This window comes from Oncorhynchus clarkii, chromosome 10 (assembly GCF_045791955.1).
Source record: "Oncorhynchus clarkii lewisi isolate Uvic-CL-2024 chromosome 10, UVic_Ocla_1.0, whole genome shotgun sequence".
NCBI lineage: Eukaryota > Metazoa > Chordata > Actinopteri > Salmoniformes > Salmonidae > Oncorhynchus > Oncorhynchus clarkii.
Window position 1 is genome coordinate 34,483,392 of NC_092156.1, and position 20,168 is coordinate 34,503,559.

General features: G+C 42.3%; 1 protein-coding gene across 1 annotated transcript in view; it reads right to left on the reverse strand.

Annotated features, from left to right (window-relative positions):
- Nucleotides 1–468: 468 nt before the first annotated feature.
- The window catches only part of LOC139418324 (sodium/potassium-transporting ATPase subunit beta-2-like), a 29,730-nt gene continuing 10,030 nt past the window's right edge, over nt 469–20,168 (reverse strand). Inside the window, exons 2-7 of the mRNA XM_071167692.1 lie at nt 9,166–9,294; nt 8,888–8,986; nt 8,530–8,735; nt 8,217–8,276; nt 3,281–3,376; nt 469–3,061 (exon numbers count right to left, since the gene is read on the reverse strand). Of these exons, the coding sequence (XP_071023793.1) occupies nt 2,894–3,061; nt 3,281–3,376; nt 8,217–8,276; nt 8,530–8,735; nt 8,888–8,986; nt 9,166–9,294 (758 nt within the window). The 3' untranslated portion in view covers nt 469–2,893. The remainder of the gene's footprint in view (nt 3,062–3,280; nt 3,377–8,216; nt 8,277–8,529; nt 8,736–8,887; nt 8,987–9,165; nt 9,295–20,168) is intronic.

Consider the following 20,168-nt stretch of genomic DNA (forward strand, 5'->3'; position numbering starts at 1 on the left):
ACATATCTGTAAGTGCGTGGCTACACACACCATGGATAGTATACACATTTACTTGTAGATTGAATTGTGAATGGAATGGGCTCATGAGGAAAAATGGCTTGTGGTACAACATGGCAATATGTGGGTCACATGGATAAAACAATGATAATATTGTAGTGTAAAGTAACTGTGGAACTAAGCTCATACCATAGTCTTTCCTAACCTTACATATTTTAACAGAAAGCATGGATGATTCATGTGTGTCTGTGTCTGTGTGAGAGAGAGAGAGAGAGAGAGAGAGAGAGAGAGAGAGAGAGAGAGAGAGAGAGAGAGAGAGAGAGAGAGAGAGAGAGAGAGAGAGAGAGAGAGAGAGAGAGAGAGAGAGAGAGAGAGAGAGAGAGAGAGAGAGAGAGAGAGAGAGAGAGAGAGAGAAAGAAAGACAGAGGGTTGACACAAGGTGGAACTACAAAGAGAAGATAAAGAAGGGGACCTGTTTTGGATTATTTTACCAGATTAAGAGATTACAGTGAAATGAAGCGTGACAGACTGAGTGGAGCAGGAATGATAAGGAATACGTAGCACTAGCACTGCTCAAAAACAAGGACTATTGGTAGGCTACATGCAGCATGCATGTTTAGCATGGAGTCAATTTACTTTGTTCAATCGCTCCTATATACCTCAACATGTATTATACAGCACATCTATCAAACAAAACATAGTATTACTGTCAGTCTTGATGATGATATTACAGAGGCACCACTTCAATCCAAATGAAGGAGAATGTATTGATATACAATACTGACAGAAAAGAATAGGCCCTAAAAGTCAACCCAATCCTTCATTTGAGTGAACAGATGCTAGTGTTCTGAAAGTGTTGCTATGATGTCATAGCAGGATCAGCCAAGGCGAGGTGCCTGGGTTCAGCAGCGCTCGCTCAGATCCACAGATTCCTCAACTGAAGGATGGGTTTTTCTTATTATGTGTACCAAATCAAGTCAGCAGCACATCCAGGATATCTATGCAACAGCACATTGACCACCATGCTCCAGCAAATTCCTAAACGTTTATAGTTAGAGTACAGCCTCCAACTTGGTTGGTCTGTTGTACTCCCCTGTTTAAAGCAATGGAATGGCAGAGAATCCTACAAAAATCTAACAAATGACCGGTATTACCAAAACAGCCCTATAGACATTCTGGTCAATGTAATCAGAAATGTTGGAGTCAGTGCATCTCAGTTTGAAGGCTATCACAGCAGTAACAAGCCATGTACAAAAGTTTAAACAAACATAGAAACAAAAACAAACTCTCTATTTGTCCTTCTCCACAGAACCATAAGCATCTCGTCTTCACAAGAAAAACACAAACCAGCGCAAATCAATACAAAATAAAATAGCATCTTATTTTTTTTACATTTCCAGAAACATGAAATATATGTGATGTACATGCAAAAAGACCTAATCCTTGAGCTGGAGGGACACAGCTGTGAACACAAACCATGTGTGTGCACTGTAAGAACAATGTATATATATATTCATGTTATGGGAGACTGATCCAATTCATGACTGATGTGCAATTCAAGTGTTTATAGCAAAAGAGTCCTGTTTAATGTGAAGAATGAATATGATTTGTCACTCTAATGAATATTGCACATTGCATATGCAACTTCCCAACCTACAGTATAACATTTTTCTTGCAAATTGAATTTTGTTATACAAACAAACACATTCTGTACATACACACATACAAACATACACATACAGTACACACACACATACAAACATACACATACAGTACACACACACAGTACACACACACAAACATACATACAAACATACACATACAGTACACACACACACACACACACACACGCAAACATACATACATACATACATACAAACATACACATACAGTACACACACACACACACACAAACATACATACAAACATACACATACAGTACACACACACACACACAAACATACACATGCAGTACACAGTACACACACATACAAACATACACATACAGTACACACACAAACATACATACATACAAACACAGTACACACACACACACAAACATACACATACAGTACACACGCACACACATACACATACCGTACACACACACACACACACACACAAACATACACATACACTACACAAACGCACGCACACATACACATACTCAAAGGTGTTGACCTCTATAACTCCCCATGTTGGAGATGCTATCTTCTTATAGCTCACATTTCATTCACACAATGGCTGTGTGGGGGGGGGGTTAAACTGGATGATCACTGCAGAGTGCTGGTGACCAGTGGTTTAACATAACCTAATGAATAATTCCCACATAGCAGAGCAGAGAGCTGGGACACTAGGCCTCCCGCTTTCTTAGGACACGAAAGACAATACACACATGAAAAATGACTCTGTCTCTGCATTCATCCACCAATATGTTTTTTACATCATATGTTTAGCTGTTGAACTATTCAAGTGCAACAAAATAGACATACTGATATAAGGATATTATATATAAATAGATATACACGTTTTGTATTGGATTTAGTGTATATTCGTATATAAAGGGGCACTCTAGAGGGAGGCAGCAAGGAAGGACCCACAGTAAACTGGTAAGACGTGTTGATAAATAGACTTCAAGTCAAACTAACTTACAGAACAGAATCAGTCCCAAATCTCACACACAAAAACAGAGACAGAATTACCCCCTTTTTACTGCACCAATCTGACATCACTAAACTGGGCATACAATGCCCGACATCGAGGGTGAATGAAAGTTGTAAACATATTCTATTCGTCAAACTGAGGGTGTTAATTCTGTTATCTGTTTCTGTATGTGTGTGTGTACCTGTGCACAGCATGTTGGTGTGAATATTTGTGAGAGAAAGAGAATGTACATCTATTGTTTAGTGTTGATCCTCAGTTTGAAAGACACTTTTCCAGCAAACTTGTCTCTTTCACTCCCAGGAGGAATGTTGTTGGAGATGATCCTGCACTCAATGTTGATGTCTTCGTTGAGGGTGATGTTGAGGAACTTAATGGCAACCAGAGGCTGGGAGTAGTTCACCTGAAACAAGACAATAGATCTGTAAGTTATTGTTACATAAGCTTTCAGCACTGTTTTCCAGAAACATTTGATCTATAATGTATTGAAAGCACATGCAGATGAATGCGTAATAACAATGTAATGACATTGGATCACTAATATGAGTTATTCTAACCATAAAAATAGGATTATAAGGGATGCTTTGTGAGTGTTGCCTGGTTGGTGTCGCGGGATTCTCACCTGAGCTTTCTTGCCATAGTAAGGGTAGTACATGAGGTTGAAGGCACCATTTTCAGGGTAGTACGCCACCTTCCCAATCTTATCAGAGTCTTCTTTCTGCAGGGGCAGAGGATCAAGGCCATTAGTTAGGGAATGTTGGGTCAAAAGTGTGTGGGCGAGCAGGGAAGGACTGCCCAATCTGAAGGAGTGGACGAGCTTTGAAAGGACACCATGACAATTAGAGTAGACTTGATGGAAATGTATCTTTGGCATTTACTGCGTGTCTATCTCTATACTGTCCTTGTGGACTTGCAATAGTAAACTACTATTTATTGGCATTTATTTTAGACAGAGTCTACCTGTACATGCTATGCTAGAACGTTATTGTATCTCTCTAGCTTGGAATATAAAAAGTTGAGGGTACCAGTGTATCACTAGTAACTATACAATACATATCTACTACAATACATATCTATATGTCGCTAAGATCACTACAGTGGCACCCTTACCCACTCATGCCAACTTTGTACCTCAGAGTGGAAGGACAGAATGGATGGTAACAGAAAAGAAGAGAACAACAACATACACATAGGGTATGAAAGGATGAAATGACATTGTATCACGCAACACAGACGAGCAAAGAAAGACACAGACAAAAAGGAAGCTAATGGATGACATAGATGAGAACAAGATTTCAAGATGGCGTAGCAGTGGGAATGTCTGTTTTGATTGTCTTGTACTGAGCATACTCTCCTGCAACCCGCCTCACCCAATGTGGTATGGATCTGTTATTTTTACACTTTCGAACTGGAACCACCTTCTGAAGCTAGCCAGCTAACTAGCTACTAGCTAGTAGTCAGTTAGCCACTGCTAGTGGTCATCACCGTTAACTCGGACTGCCAGCCTCAGCCCGGGCAACTCCTGCCAGCCTGCACAGCGCGATATCTACCCAGAGCATATCGGCCTGCTTTTCTGTACCACATCTCCGGATTCCCACCGCAAACTCTGAAACTTTACACCGGATTACCGGACCTGCTATCCGAGTGGCTACTCTTGTCTAACGTCTCTGTCCCGAAGCAAGCACCAGTTAGCCTGGAGCTAGCCTCGAACTAGGCCCATCTCCCAGCTAGCTGAAGAGATTCCACCAAGCAATCCCTGGGCTTCAATTACCTCTTGGTAATTGGCCTGGACCCTTTGCTGCCAACACGGGCCCCGCTGATCCATCACGACTGGTCTGCCGACGTAACCGTCTGAGTGGGTTTCAGACTCTCCTGTTGTGACGTCCCCGAGGCCCATCTGCTAGCCTGCTGCTAGCCCCGGCCTGCTAGCTGTCTGAATCGCCGTGTCTCCAGCTAACCTAGCTACTCACTGGACCCGATGATCACTCGACTACACATGCCTCTCCCTAATGTCAATATGCCTTGTCTATTGCTGTTTTGGTTAGTGATTTTTGTCTTATTTCACTGTAGAGCCTCCAGCCCTGCTCAATATTCCTTAGCTAGCCCTTATGGTGCCTCTAGAGACAAAACCTCTCTCATCGTCACTCAATGCCTAGGCTTACCTCCACTGTACTCACGTCCTACCATACCCTTGTCTGTACATTATGCCTTGAATCTATTCTTCCACGCCCAGAAACCTGCTCCTTTTACTCTCTGTTCCGAACGTACTAAATTACCAGTTCTTATAGTCTTTAGCCATACCCTTATCCTACTCCTCCTCTGGTGATGTAGAGATTAATCCAGGCCCTGCAGTGCCTAGATCCACTCCCATTCCCAGGTGCTCTCATTTGTTGACTTCTGTAACCGTAAAAGCATTGGTTTCATGCATGTTAACATTAGAAGCCTCCTCCCTAAGTTTGTTTTATTCACTGCTTTAGCACACTCCACCAACCCTGATGTCCTAGCCGTGTCTGAATCCTGGCTTAGTAAGGCCACCAAAAATCCTGAAATTTCCATCGCTAACTATTACACTTTCCGAAAAGATAGAACTGCCAAAGCGTGTGGAGTTGCAATCTACTGAAGAGATAGCTGCAGAGTTCTGTCATGCTATCCAGGTCTGTGCCCAAACAATTCGAGCTTATACTTTTAAAAATCCACCTTTCCAGAAACAAGTCTCACGGTTGCCGCTTGTTATAGATCCCCCTCGGCCCCCAGTTGTGCCCTGGACACCATATGTGAATTGATCGCCCCCCATCTATCTTCAGAGTTCGTACTGTTAGGTGACCAAAACTGGGACATGCTTAACACCCCGGCCGTCCTACAATCTAAGCTAGATGCCCTCAATCTCACACAAATCATCAAGGAACCTACCAGGTACAATCCTAAATCCGTAACCATGGGCACCCTCTTAGATATCATCCTGACCAACCTGCCCTCTAAATACACGTCTGCTGTCTTCAACCAGGATTTCAGCAATCACTGCCTCATTGCCTGCGTGCGTACTGGGTCCGCGGTCAAACGACCACCCCTCATCACTGTCAAACGCTCCCTAAAACACTTCAGTGAGCAGGCCTTTCTAATCTACATGGACTGGGTATCCTGGAAGGATATTGACCTCATCCCGTCAGTAGAGGATGCCTGGTTGCTCTTCAAAAGTGCTTTCCTCTCCATCTTAAATAAAGTCCATGGAGAATAAGAGCACCTACTCCCAGCTGCCCACTGCACTGAGGCTAGGAAACACTGTCACCACCGATAAATCTATGATAATTGATCATTTCAATAACCATTTTTCCACGGCTGTCCATGCTTTTCACCTGGCTACCCCTACCATGGCCAACATCTCAGAACCCCCTGCAGCAACTTGCACAATCCCCCCGTCTTATCTCAGCTCACTGGTCATCATAGCAACACCCACCCGTAGCATGCGATCCAGCAGGTATATTGCACTGGTCATCCCCAAAGCCAACACTTACTTTGGCCGCCTTTCCTTCCAGTTCTCTGCTGCCAATGACTGGAACGAATTGCAAAAATCTCTAAAGCTGGAGTCTTATATCTCCCTCTCTAATTTTAAGCATCAGCTGTCAGAGCAGCTTACCGATCACTGTACCTGTACACAGCCAATCTGTAAATAGCCCACCCAACTACCTCATCCCCATATTATTGCTTACCCTCTTGCTCTTTTGCACCCCAGTATCTCTACTTGCACACCATCATCTGCACATCTATCACTCCAGTATAAATGCTAAATTGTAATTACTTTCACCTCTAGGGCCTATTTATTGCCTTACCTCCATACTATTCTACATTTGCACACACTGTACATGAATAGAAAAATCTTTATTTTCTTTTGTGTTATTGACTGTACAATTGTTTATGTGTAACTCTATGTTGTTGTTTTTGTCACACTACTTTGCTTTATCTTGGCCAGGTAACAGTTGTAAATGAGAACTTGCTCTCAACTGGCCTACTTGGTTAAATAAATGTAAAATATATATATATATATATATACAGTGCCTTGCGAAAGTATTCGGCCCCCTTGAACTTTGCGACCTTTTGCCACATTTCAGGCTTCAAACATTAATATATAAAACTGTATTTTTTTGTGAAGAATCAACAACAAGTGGGACACAATCATGAAGTGGAACGACATTTATTGGATATTTCAAACTTTTTTAACAAATTAAAAACTGAAAAATTGGGCGTGCAAAATTATTCAGCCCCTTTACTTTCAGTGCAGCAAACTCTCTCCAGAAGTTCAGTGAGGATCTCTGAATGATCCAATGTTGACCTAAATGACTAATGATGATAAATACAATCCACCTGTGTGTAATCAAGTCTCCGTATAAATGCACCTGCACTGTGATAGTCTCAGAGGTCTGTTAAAAGCACAGAGAGCATCATGAAGAACAAGGAACACACCAGGCAGGTCCGAGATACTGTTGTGAAGAAGTTTAAAGCCGGATTTTTATACAAAAAGATTTCCCAAGCTTTAAACATCCCAAGGAGCACTGTGCAAGCGATAATATTGAAATGGAAGGAGTATCAGACCACTGCAAATCTACCAAGACCTGGCCGTCCCTCTAAACTTTCAGCTCATACAAGGAGAAGACTGATCAGAGATGCAGCCAAGAGGCCCATGATCACTCCGGATGAACTGCAGAGATCTACAGCTGAGGTGGGAGACTCTGTCCATAGGACAACAATCAGTCGTATATTGCACAAATCTGGCTTTTATGGAAGAGTGGCAAGAAGAAAGCCATTTCTTAAAGATATCCATAAAAAGTGTCGTTTAAAGTTTGCCACAAGCCACCTGGGAGACACACCAAACATGTGGAAGAAGGTGCTCTGGTCAGACAAACCAAAATTGAACTTTTGGCAACAATGCAAAACGTTATGTTTGGCGTAAAAGCAACACAGCTGAACACACCATCCCCACTGTCAAACGTGGTGGTGGCAGCATCATGGTTTGGGCCTGCTTTTCTTCAGCAGGGACAGGGAAGATGGTTAAAATTGATGGGAAGATGGATGGAGCCAAATACAGGACCATTCTGAAAGAAAACCTGATGGAGTCTGCAAAAGACCTGAGACTGGGACGGAGATTTGTCTTCCAACAAGACAATGATCCAAAACATAAAGCAAAATCTACAATGGAATGGTTCAAAAATAAACATATCCAGGTGTTAGAATGGCCAAGTCAAAGTCCAGACCTGAATCCAATCGAGAATCTGTGGAAAGAACTGAAAACTGCTGTTCACAAATGCTCTCCATCCAACCTCACTGAGCTCGAGCTGTTTTGCAAGGAGGAATGGGAAAAAATGTCAGTCTCTCGATGTGCAAAACTGATAGAGACATACCCCAAGCGACTTACAGCTGTAATCGCAGCAAAAGGTGTCGCTACAAAGTATTAACTTAAGGGGGCTGAATACTTTCGCAAGGCACTGTATATATATATTTTTTTAAAGATACAGGATAGGTTAATTCTGAGAGGGGGGGACTGAAAGAGCGAGAGAGAGGCTCACCTTCGCTCCACAAGTGACAAATGGAGCCTGGCCATCCTTTCCTGGCAACATCCCAATGACCTAGAGGGACAGACAGACCTGTGTTATCCTGGCAGTTCCACCACCATCCCCACTTCATTTCTCCTTAAAGCAGATCCATTCAACTGAGAAATGTTGTTATTCTGAAAACAATAAAACAAACAATTCTAAACTTTTCCAAAGTTGTTTGCATTTAATTGGTATGATCTCTTCCAGGCTCCCAACCATTTCCTGCTCCATTCCCCTCTCCCTTATGTCTCCAAGCAACGCCCCCCCCCCCCCGCTTCTACCATACCCGGTTCAGCTTGATGATGATGCATGGCTTGCCCGCCTGGTATCCATAGGTATGGTCATTGAGGCCAGAGCATTCTTGTAGAAGGGATCGGTTGAACTGGCAGGAGCGCTTGGGGATGTTCTTCACATCACCGCTGTCTGCCTGAATAAAATACTGGTCCGGTGTGCACTTGTCATTCTTTTCAGCCTGCAGAGAGTTGTTGTAGGCTGGATAGGAGAGAAATACAGTTTAACATGTGGTTTTCCCCAATGGAAATTACATATGAGAGCGAGAGAGCGAGAGAGCGAGAGAGCGAGAGAGCGAGAGCGAGAGCGAGAGAGAGAGAGAGAGAGGCGGGCGGGCAGGCAGGCAGGCTCACAGGAGAGGAAGTTGTCCAGGGTTTTGGTATACATGTCCCAGCTCTCAGTGTTGTGGGTGTTGATCTCCATGGTGTCTCCCCTGGGTCTGATCATCATGCCTGGTGAAAATAGAGAAAGAGGAGCGGGAGGGATCTTAGCCTGTTTACAATACAATGTGTGATTGTCTGGGGTGTTCACGACTATACAGTAGCAATTTAAAAAATGTTGGTTTGTAATGTGAGGTTTAAGTGTATCAAAACCTCTTAAATTGTGGCATTGGTGTATTAGTGTATAATACCTGGTGTGCCAAGCCTGTCTTGCCAGGTGGGTTTGTGGTCATCCAACGTCTGCAGCATGACATACATGGTGAGGCAGAACATGCCTGCTAGGAAGATGTAGAATACTAGGTAGAAGAGCAGGATGAGGCCTGGGAGGGAGACACAAACAGCACACAGACACAGTATTAATATAACACAAAAGAAAATCCAGAAAATCACATTGTAGGATTTTTTATGAATTTATTTGCAAATTATGGTGGAAAATAAGTATTTGGTCACCTACAAACAAGCAAGATTTCTGGCTCTCACAGACCTGTAACCTCTTCTTTAAGAGGTTCGTTACCTGTATTAATGGCACCTGTTTTAACTTGTTATCAGTATAAAAGACACCTGTCCACAACCTCAAACAGTCACACTCCAAACTCCACTATGGCCAAGACCAAAGAGCTGTCAAAGGACACCAGAAACAAAACTGTAGACCTGCACCAGGCTGGGAAGACTGAATCTCCAATAGGTACGCAGCTTGGTTTGAAGAAATCAACTGTGGGAGTAATTATTAGGAAATGGAAGACACACAAGACCACTGATAATCTCCCTCGATCTGGGGCTCCACGCAAGATCTCACCCCGTGGGGTCAAAATGATCACAAGAACGGTGAGAAAAAAATCCCAGAACCACACGGGGGAACTAGTGAATGACCTGCAGAGAGCTGGGACCAAAGTAACAAAGCCTACCATCAGTAACACACTACACCGCCAGGGACTCAAATCCTGCAGTGACAGACGTGTCCCCCTGCTTAAGCCAGTACATGTCCAGGCCCGTCTGAAGTTTGCTAGAGAGCATTTGGATGATCCAGAAGAAGATTGGGAGAATGTCATATGGTCAGATGAAACCAAAATAGAACATTTTGGTAAAAACTCAACTCGTCGTGTTTGGAGGACAAAGAATGCTGAGTTGCATCCAAAGAACACCATACCTACTGTGAAGCATGGGGGTGGAAACATCATGCTTTGGGGCTGTTTTTCTGCAAAGGGACCAGGACGACTGATCCGTGTAAAGGAAAGAATTAATGGGGCCATGTATCGTGAGATTTTGAGTGAAAACCTCCTTCCATCAGCAAGGGCATTGAAGATGAAACGTGGCTGGGTCTTTCAGCATGACAATGATCCCAAACACACCGCCCGGGTGACAAAGGAGTGGCTTCGTAAGAAGCATTTCAAGGTCCTGGAGTGGCCTAGCCAGTCTCCAGATCTCAACCCCATAGAATTTTTTTGGAGTTGAAAGTCCGTGTTGGCCAGCAACAGCCCCAAAACATCACTGCTCTAGAGGAGGTCTGCATGGAGGAATGGGCCAAAATACCAGCAACAGTGTGTGAAAACCTTGTGAAGACTTACAGAAAACATTTGACCTCTGTCATTGCCAACAAAGGGTATATAACAAAGTATTGAGATAAACTTTTTTTATTGACCAAATACTTATTTTCCACCATAATTTGCAAATAAAATCATAAAAAAATCCTACAATGTGATTTTCTGGATTTTTTTTATCATTTTGTCTGTCATAGTTGAAGTGTACATATGATGAAAATTACAGGCCTCTCTCATATTTTTAAGTGGGAGAACTTGCACAATTGGTGGCTGACTAAATACTTTTTTGCCCCACTGTATGTCCAAAATGGCACCCTATTACCTTTACACTGGGGCCATTACAGAATATGGCCATTCCATATTTTTCATTTATACAGATTAGGGTACCAATTAAGATTTTGCCCTATGTAAAAACAAAGCCTGAAAAGCTGAAAAGTGAAAAGGTCATGTAGAGTAGGTGTTATGTTGTCTAAGACCCAAGACAATACTTAGTTTGGCCACTTTCTGTCATTATCACACGATACCACTCTCTCTGTCTTCATCACTCTATACCACTCTGATAGGTGAGAATTGTCTGTTAATTGAACGATTACAATATTCCGCCCTGAAACATATTGTATGGAATTGATTAGAATGTATAAAATCATAATCAATAAATGTGTAGTCCTAGTCAGAATTAGGATAAAACAATGTCTTTATGGTATTTTAAACACAGACTGTCTGAGCTTGGTGCCGACCCGACTAGAGATTTGGGAGAGAACGGGCAGTACTTCAAGGACAAGGTCACTATCTCTGTCGGCTGGGTAGTGAGACAGACAGTGTTGTGCGTAGCAGGACATGTGTGTGCGTATGTTTGTGTGTATGTGTGTGCGTATGTTTGTGTGTATGTGTGGGCGTGAGAAGTCAGTATAAAATTAATTGTTTTGTATTCTTGACTTTAAAACTTTCTCTGAATAAACTGTACTAACCTTTTGTATAAGCTGAGTCTTTGACTAATTATTATTATACCCATGGTCTTACAAACCTCGGGAATTGGTCAGAGCTATTGATTGATTGTTATTATCATTGGGATTGGAAATTCTCTTATCAAATTGGTCCTTCGAGCCGGATTTCAATACCTGTTTTCTGTCGTCCCATGGGAGCGCCGAAAAACGTGCACGGACGGATCAGAGATCCGTAAGTTAAAGACCTGACCTCTGGAAATTGAGGTTCCATTTCAGGCCGGTGGCAAACTGGTACGCGACAGAACACGGTGACGAAATCCAACCAAAATTGAATTCTTAGCTGCAAGATAAGGTCTGTGATCTTTATTCATTCGTTTGGGGTTAAATTCTAAACATACAAAAAATTAGAGCAAGATAAATGTGAGGGAGGATTTTAACTGTAAAACTAACAGCAAGTAAGATTTGTATCGGGTATACCGTCCATATAATCTAATGTAGAGAAAGTTTAAGACAAAAGTATCTATGTTAGTGTTGGCGGCACTGGGTCACAGATCTAATTAAGACATTTTGAAGTACAGTGTCTAACAGTAAGGCCTGAAAGTAAAACTGGTAGAAGTACGGTATCTAACAGTAAGACCTAAAAGTAAAACTGGTTGAAGTACAGTAGCCGGAAACCGTAATATAGAAGGCGAAATAAAGTAAAGTAAGATTTTAAAAAGAAAAGGTGACGGGACCCCAGGACAGGATTTGGCAACCTTATTGAGAAAGTTACAAGAAGGATATCAGCAGGGGGGGAAGTATGTGTGTTTGAGACCTAATAACTTATCAAAAGTCATAATAGTAATTATTCCTCAATTCTGAGTAGGAGATAGAGAGAGTGACAAGGGTCAAGAGAGAGAACCAAGGGAGAGAGAGTAAGGAGAAGCCTCGCTGGGGAAACGCTTGGACCTTTAAATGATGACTATTTTCTCCCAACGCGGGAGACTCAGGTTCGTATCTCAGCCTTGGCACCGATAGACTAAAATTCATTCTGATTGTAATGCAAATACTGATATGTTTTTTTCCGGGAGAGATACTGTTAGTTAGTGTAGTGTTTGTTTAGGATATAAACTGAATGTTTTAATAGCTTGTTTAGGTTCAATTGAAAGACTAATCCATTCTAAATAATAGAGGGGCGATTTTGATGGAATGCGTTGTCTTGCCTAAATGGTCCGCTGGAATAACGTATTGGGAATGGAGTCGTATTTAAATTACTGAATCATAGAAGAGACAGTTACCCAAGTCTAATGAATTCTACATAATAGCGGAGAGATAATTGCGATAGAGTGGTGCCCACCGAAATGTTTTTCATTCCTATGGATTGACTGACATACGTTATAAATTTAGCGAAGTACATGGTACTTTTACATTTTGGACATTTCATAAAGGGGAAGCCGAAAGAGAAGAGAAAGTCACTCTTACGATAGAATTCAAGCAGAACTCAGTCTGAATAGGGGTTAGATTTTTGCCTAGAGGCAGGAATAGGAGAGTTGGTTGCAGTGTTGCAAACTAATTTTCAGGGTAAAGTTGCTAGAGGAAGGTTGATTTGTTGCTAAATGATGTTGTGATAACATTGAGTGATAACGTAAAACTGCGTCATTACTTAGAATACACAATAACGTTACTCAAATTGATTTGACAGTTGTTCAGGTAGAGACTCCCACTCTTTTCTGTACTTCTGGCAGTACAATATTGATTGAGAGATGTTGATTGATGTTGTAAGTTCTGTTCAAGATCAAACATTCGTGACCAACTATATTAATTGGGTTTGGCTTGTCGAACTGCTGCTGCAGTCAGCCAACAATGATTTGCAATTCGCTGAAGTTGCTGCTGCCTGGGCTCGGGCTGAGCGCCTGCTACTGCTATCACTCACAATGCACTTTTGCAGCCAGGCAGTGATGTTGTGACTGAGGGTGTGACAGAGAAAATTTTTGTGTCATTTAGAGGGGAAATGCGTGCATTATAGCTTTGACTCACTTTTCAAAAGTAGCTGAATTTGTCAGGATAGTCTGAAAAGATGCTAAATCTAGCAACAAAATTGCTAGGTGGGCATCACTGGTTGGTGGGGCTCACTGGGCTATATTTGGCTGTAAGAGAGGGAGGTCTGAATAGTTGAATCGTAAAAGTTACGTCATAGTTCCCGGTTATAGATTTTTGGTTTGATTGTTTAGGTAACACCAGTGAATTTGAACAGGATGTTAACGTATTCCAAACATTATAATCTGTTTCCATTACGTGGAACCATGTCCGGTCGGTAAAGGGGATTGCAGGTTAGTTCATTTTATTTTAAAGGGACAGTGCACGTTAATCCCAGTTGTGGGTATCTAATGGCAGGATATTCCTATTAAGAATTTTGGGAGACTGTCTGCAGACAGACTGAATGGGTTTCATATATCACCATTGAGGAAATCTAAAACTAATGATTGGAAGGAGTGAAATGGAATGATCATTAGGTTTTGGTTGTAGTTAACGTTAGGGTTACTGAATTGGGGTAGTTTGACAAAGGTTTTTTTGGAGGAAAAGTAATGCTTCATTGTCTTTCTGTGGAAATGTTTTCCGGGGGTTGTAATCTTGAAGGGAGTGAGTGAGTGAAATAGAGGCATGTTTCTACCAAAATTGAAAAGTCCTGGATATGTTGTGTTCGTTTTTAGCTTTAGGGTTTGTGGAGATTTCCATTTTTCTATAGACACGAAATCTTAAAAGGGGTACACATATGTGGAATATGATACGTTTTATTTTATGAGTTTTAATTAAACACGTGAATTCTTATGATACGGGAATGTTCTGGGAATATATCAATTGAGTAACACGACTGTAAAAGGGTGGTATGACTCTTGACCTCTATCATGGATATTTCCTTTGGGGTCTGATCATGCTCAGGGGAGGGCCATTTGGATAATGATTTAAGGTAATTTGTGATACTGATTTTAAGCTAAATTGAGTAACTGATAATTATTTACGAGTTTATAGTTCCTTGACATAGTTGTAATTTGAACCAATGAGAAGAAAGAAATGGCATAGCCTTGGACTAAGGGCAGACATTCTTGAGTCTCTCTTCCAATGGCCACAAGGGTACAATAAGTTCTCTTGGTGGAGGGTTCCAGAGAAGTAACTGTGATCTGGTCATGTTATTTGAAAATTTAGTTTTATCTTTTTTTTTTTTTTTTGAATTTTTACCCCTTTTTCTCCCCAATTTCGTGGTATCCAATTGTTGTAGTAGCTACTATCTTGTCTCATCGCTACAACTCCCGTACGGGCTCGGGAGAGACGAAAGTTGCGTCCTCCGATACACAACCCAACCAAGCCGCACTGTTTCTTAAAACAGCACGCATCCAACCCGGAAGCCAGCCGCACCAATGCGCCGGAGGAAACACCGTTCACCTGGCCACCTTGGTTAGCGCACACTGCGCCCAGCCCGCCACAGGAGTCGCTGGTGCGCGATGAGACAAGGACACCCCTACCGACCAAGCCCTCCCTAACCCGGGCGACGCTAGGCCAATTGTGCGTCGCCCCACGGACCTCCCGGTCGCGGCCGGTTACGACAGAGCCTGGGCGCGAACCCAGGAACTCTGATGGCACATATATATATATATATATATATATATATATATCGCTCCGGGAGAATATTTGGTTAAAAGAATCCCCGGCAGTGGAGGGACTCAAGGCCCCGTATAGTCAACAATTAAAAATTGCTTTCCTCAGTGGAATGCGTCCCGAGACAAGCCGTACCATGAAACAGAACTTAGTAGGGTGGGGGCGAGCCGAGCTAGGAGAGGTGGAGAGATAAGCAGTTCACTAGGTACAGCAAGTCTCAGATGAGAAAGTGGAATTGAGACAGGACAAATTATGGGGAGCGGGGAAATAGACTAGTGAGGAAGAAGTTCAGGATTCTGTAAACACTGTCTGTGAAGGTTTCGAATTGGCTCGTATTGATTTGGTATTACAACAGGAACAGAAATCCTATTCATCATCGATAATAAATAGGGGAAGATATGGTCCTTTGAGGTTTGGACAGGACATATTTTAAGCAAACAGGGCAGATACATTGAGATATCAATTGGTCCTTCGAGACGGATTCTAAGAGAATTTCCAATCCCAATGATAATAACAATCAATCAATAGCTCTGACCAATTCCCGAGGTTTGTAAGACCATGGGTATAATAATAATAATTAGTCAAAGACTCAGCTTATACAAAAGGTTAGTACAGTTTATTCAGAGAACGTTTTAAAGTCAAGAATACAAAACAATTAATTTTATACTGACTTCTCACGCCCACACATTCACACGCACACACACAGACAGCCGCACATACACATGCACACAAACAGACGCACACACATGTCCTGCTACCCAGCCGCCAGAGTTTTGTGACCTTGTTCTTGACAAGTACTCCCTGTTCTCTCCCAATCTCTAGTCAGGTCGGCACCAAGCTCAGACAGTCTGTGGTTATAATACCATAAAGACATATTTACCCTAATTCAGACTAGGAGGACACATGTATTGATTATGATTTTATACATTCCAATCAATTCCATATAATTATATGTTTCAGGGGTCGGAATATTCTAATCATTCAATTAACAGACAATTCTCATCTATCACCACTCTCTGTCTTTATCACACTATGCCACTCTCTCTCTGTCCTTATCACCCTATACCACTCTCTCTGTCTTTATCACCCTATAACACTCTCTCTCTGTCTTTATCACTCTATACCACTCTCTCTCTGTCTTTATCACACTATACCACTCTGTCTTTATCACAATATACCACTCTCTCTGTCTTTATCACACTATACCACTCTCTCTGTCTTTATCACACTATACCACTCTCTCTGTCTTTATCACACTATACCACTCTCTCTGTCTTTATCACACTATACCACTCCCTCTCTGTCTTTATCACCCTATACCACTCTCTCTGTCTTTATCACCCTATACCACTCTCTGTCTTTATCACCCTATACCACTCTCTGTCTAAATCACCCTATACCACTCTCTCTCTCTGTCCTTATCACAATATACCACTCTCTCTGTCTTTATCACACTATACCACTCTCTCTCTGTCCTTATCACCCTATACCACTCTCTTTCTTTATCACACTATACAACTCTCTCTGTCTTTGGTATAGGGTGGTGATAAAGACAAAGAGAGTGGTATAGGGTGAACTCTCTTTGTCTTTATCACCCTATACCACTCTCTCTTTCTTTATCACACTATACAACTCTCTCTGTCTTTATCACACTATGCCACTCTCTCTGTCTTTCTCACCCTATAACACTCTCTCTGTCTTTCTCACCCTATACCACTCTCTCTGTCTTTCTCACCCTATACCACTCTCTGTCTTTATCACCGTATACCACTCTCTCTGTCTTTATCACCCTATACCACTCTCTCTGTCTTTATCACCCTATACCACTCTCTCTGTCTTTATCACCCTATACCACTCTCTCTCTGTCCTTATAACAATATACCACTCTCTCTGTCTTTATCACACTATACCACTCTCTCTCTCTGTCTTTATCACACTATACCACTCTCTCTATCTGTCTTTATCACACTATACCACTCTCTCTCTCTGTCTTTATCACACTATACCACTCTCTCTCTCTGTCTTTATCACACTATACCACTCTCTCTCTCTGTCTTTATCACACTATACCACTCTCTCTCTCCGTCCTTATCACACTATACCACACTATCTGTCTTTATCACACTATACCACTCTCTCTGTCTTTATCACCCTATACCACTCTCTCTGTCTTTATCACCCTATACCACTCTCTCTGTCTTTATCACCCATAGTGGGAAAACAGGCTGCCTAAGTATGGTTCTCAATCAGAGACAACGATTGCCAGCTGCCTCTGATTGGGAACCATACCAGGCCAAACACATAGAAATAGAAAACATAGAACACAAAACATACAATGCCCACCCCAACTCACGCCCTGACCAAACTAAAATAGAGACATAAAAAAGGAACTAAGGTCAGGACGTGACAGTGTGCATAGGGTCGTTGTCCTGTTGGAAGATTAACCTTTGCCCCAATCTGAGGTCCTGAGCGCTCTAGAGCAGGTTTTCATTAAGAATCTCTCTGTACTTTGCTCCGTTCATCTATCCCTCGATCCTGACTAGTCTCCTAGTCCCTGCCGCTGAAAAACATCCCCACAGCATAATGCTGCCACCACTATGCTTCACTGTAGGGATGGTGCCAGGTTTCCTCCAGACGTGATGCTTGGCATTCAGACCAAAGAATTCAATCTTGATTTTATCAGACCAGAGAATCTTGTTTTCATGGTCTGAGAGTCCTTTAGGTGTCTTATGGCAAACTCCAAGCAAGCTGTCATGTGCCTTTTACTGAGGAGTGGCTTCTTGGTCATCACCTTGACCAAGGCCCTTCTCCCCCGATTGCTCAGTTTGGCCAGGTGGCCAGCTCTAGGAAGAGTATTGGTGGTTCCAAACTTCTTCCATTTAAGAATGATGAAGGTCTTTGTTTTCTTGGGGACCTGCACACATTTTTGGTACCCTTCCCCAGATCTGTGCCTCAACACAGTCATGTCGGAGCTCTACGGACAATTCCTTCCACCTCATGGCTTGTTTTTTACTCTGACATGCACAGTCAACTATGGGACCTTATATAGACAGGTGTGTGCCTTTCCAAATCATGTCCAATCAATTGCATTTACCACAGGTGGACTCCAATCAAGTTGTAGAAACATCTCAAGGCTAATGATCAATGGAAACAGGATGTACCTGAGCTCAATTTAAGTCTCATAGCAAAGGGTCTGAATATTTATGTAATTAAGATATATATATATACATACACACACATCCATTTTAGAATAAGACTATAACGTAACAATATGAGGGGTCTGAATACTTTCCGAATGCACTGTATATGTCCACACTTACCTACCATAAATTAGATTTGGTAGCTACTAGCTTGTCTAACTTCAAATCAAATCAAATTTTATTTGTCACATACACATGGTTAGCAGATGTTAATGCGAGTGTAGCGAAATGCTTGTGCTTCTAGTTCCGACAATGCAGTAATAACAAGTAATCTAACTAACAATTCCAAAACTACTGTCTTGTACACAGTGTAAGGGGATAAAGAATATGTACATAAGGATATATGAATGAGTGATGGTACAGAGCAGCATAGGCAAGATACAGTAGATGGTATCGGGTACAGTATGTACAAATGAGATGAGTATGTAAACAAAGTGGCATAGTATAGTATAAAGTGGCTAGTGATACATGTATTACATAAGGATACCGTCGATGATATAGAGTACAGTATATACGTATGCGTATGAGATGAATAATGTAGGGTAAGTAACATTTATATAAGGTAGCATTGTTTAAAGTGGCTAGTGATATATTTACATCATTTCCCATCAATTCCCATTATTAAAGTGGCTGGAGTTGAGTCAGTGTCAGTGTGTTGGCAGCAGCCACTCAGTGTTAGTGGTGGCTGTTTAACAGTCTGATGGCCTTGAGATAGAAGCTGTTTTTCAGTCTCTCGGTCCCAGCTTTGATGCACCTGTACTGACCTCGCCTTCTGGACTTAATGACCTGGATTTGTCTTTCTTTGCAATTAGTTTATGTTTGTTTTTGATCGTTAGCATTTAGCCTCAACAAAAAAAAAGTTAACGTCGGAGGTGTGGATGGGCATGAGTCTCGACAGACCTCAACATGTGATCTTTAACCAGAGATCACATTTGTTTCAAATACTGAAACTATCTGGTGGAATCTGATTTGTGGCTACCCGAATGGGCAAGTGACATTTTGTCCCGATTTTTATTTATTTATTATTGTCTTCAAGACACGTTGAATTGCTTTGACTCTAGTGTTCCATTTGTAGGCCTACATGCGCATTTGCGTAGGAAAAAACAAAAACAAGTCAGGCATCACGCAGTTCTTCTCCATAAATTCCCTTTCCCCTCTGTGTCTCACTCACTCAATTGCGTTCTACACACGTGTCCAGAGTGCACACACACACATTCAGTAAATGGCACATGACAGCCCGCCTGGAGTTTGCCAAATGGCACCTAAAGGATTCCGACCATGAGAAACATGATTCTCTGGTCTGATGAAACCAAGATTGAACTCTTTGGCCTGAATGCCAAGAGTCACGCCTGGAGGAAGCATGGTGGTGGCAGCATCATGCTGTGGGGATGTTTTTCATCAGCAGGGACTGGGAGACTAGTCAGGATTGAGGGTCAGATGAACAGAGCCTCCCGGGTGGCGCAGTGGTCTAGGGTACTGCATCGCAGCGCTAGCTGTGCCACCAGAGACTCTGGGTTTGCGCCCAGGCTCTGTCGCAGCCGGCCGTGACCGGGAGGTCCGTGGGGCGACGCACAATTGGCCTAGCGTCGTCCGGGTTAGGGAGGGTTTGTCCGGTAGGGATATCCTTGTCTCATCGCGCACCAGCAACTCCTGTGGCAGGCCGGGCGCAGTTTCCTCCGACACATTGGTGCGGCTGGCTTCCGGGTTGGATGCGCGCTGTGTTAAGAAGCAGTGCAGCTTGGTTGGGTTGTGTTTCGGAGGACGCATGGCTTTCGACCTTCGTTGTAGCGATGAGACAAGATAGTAATTACTAACAATTGGATACCACGAAATTGGGGAGAAAAAGGGGTACAATTCAAAATTAAATAAATAAATAAAT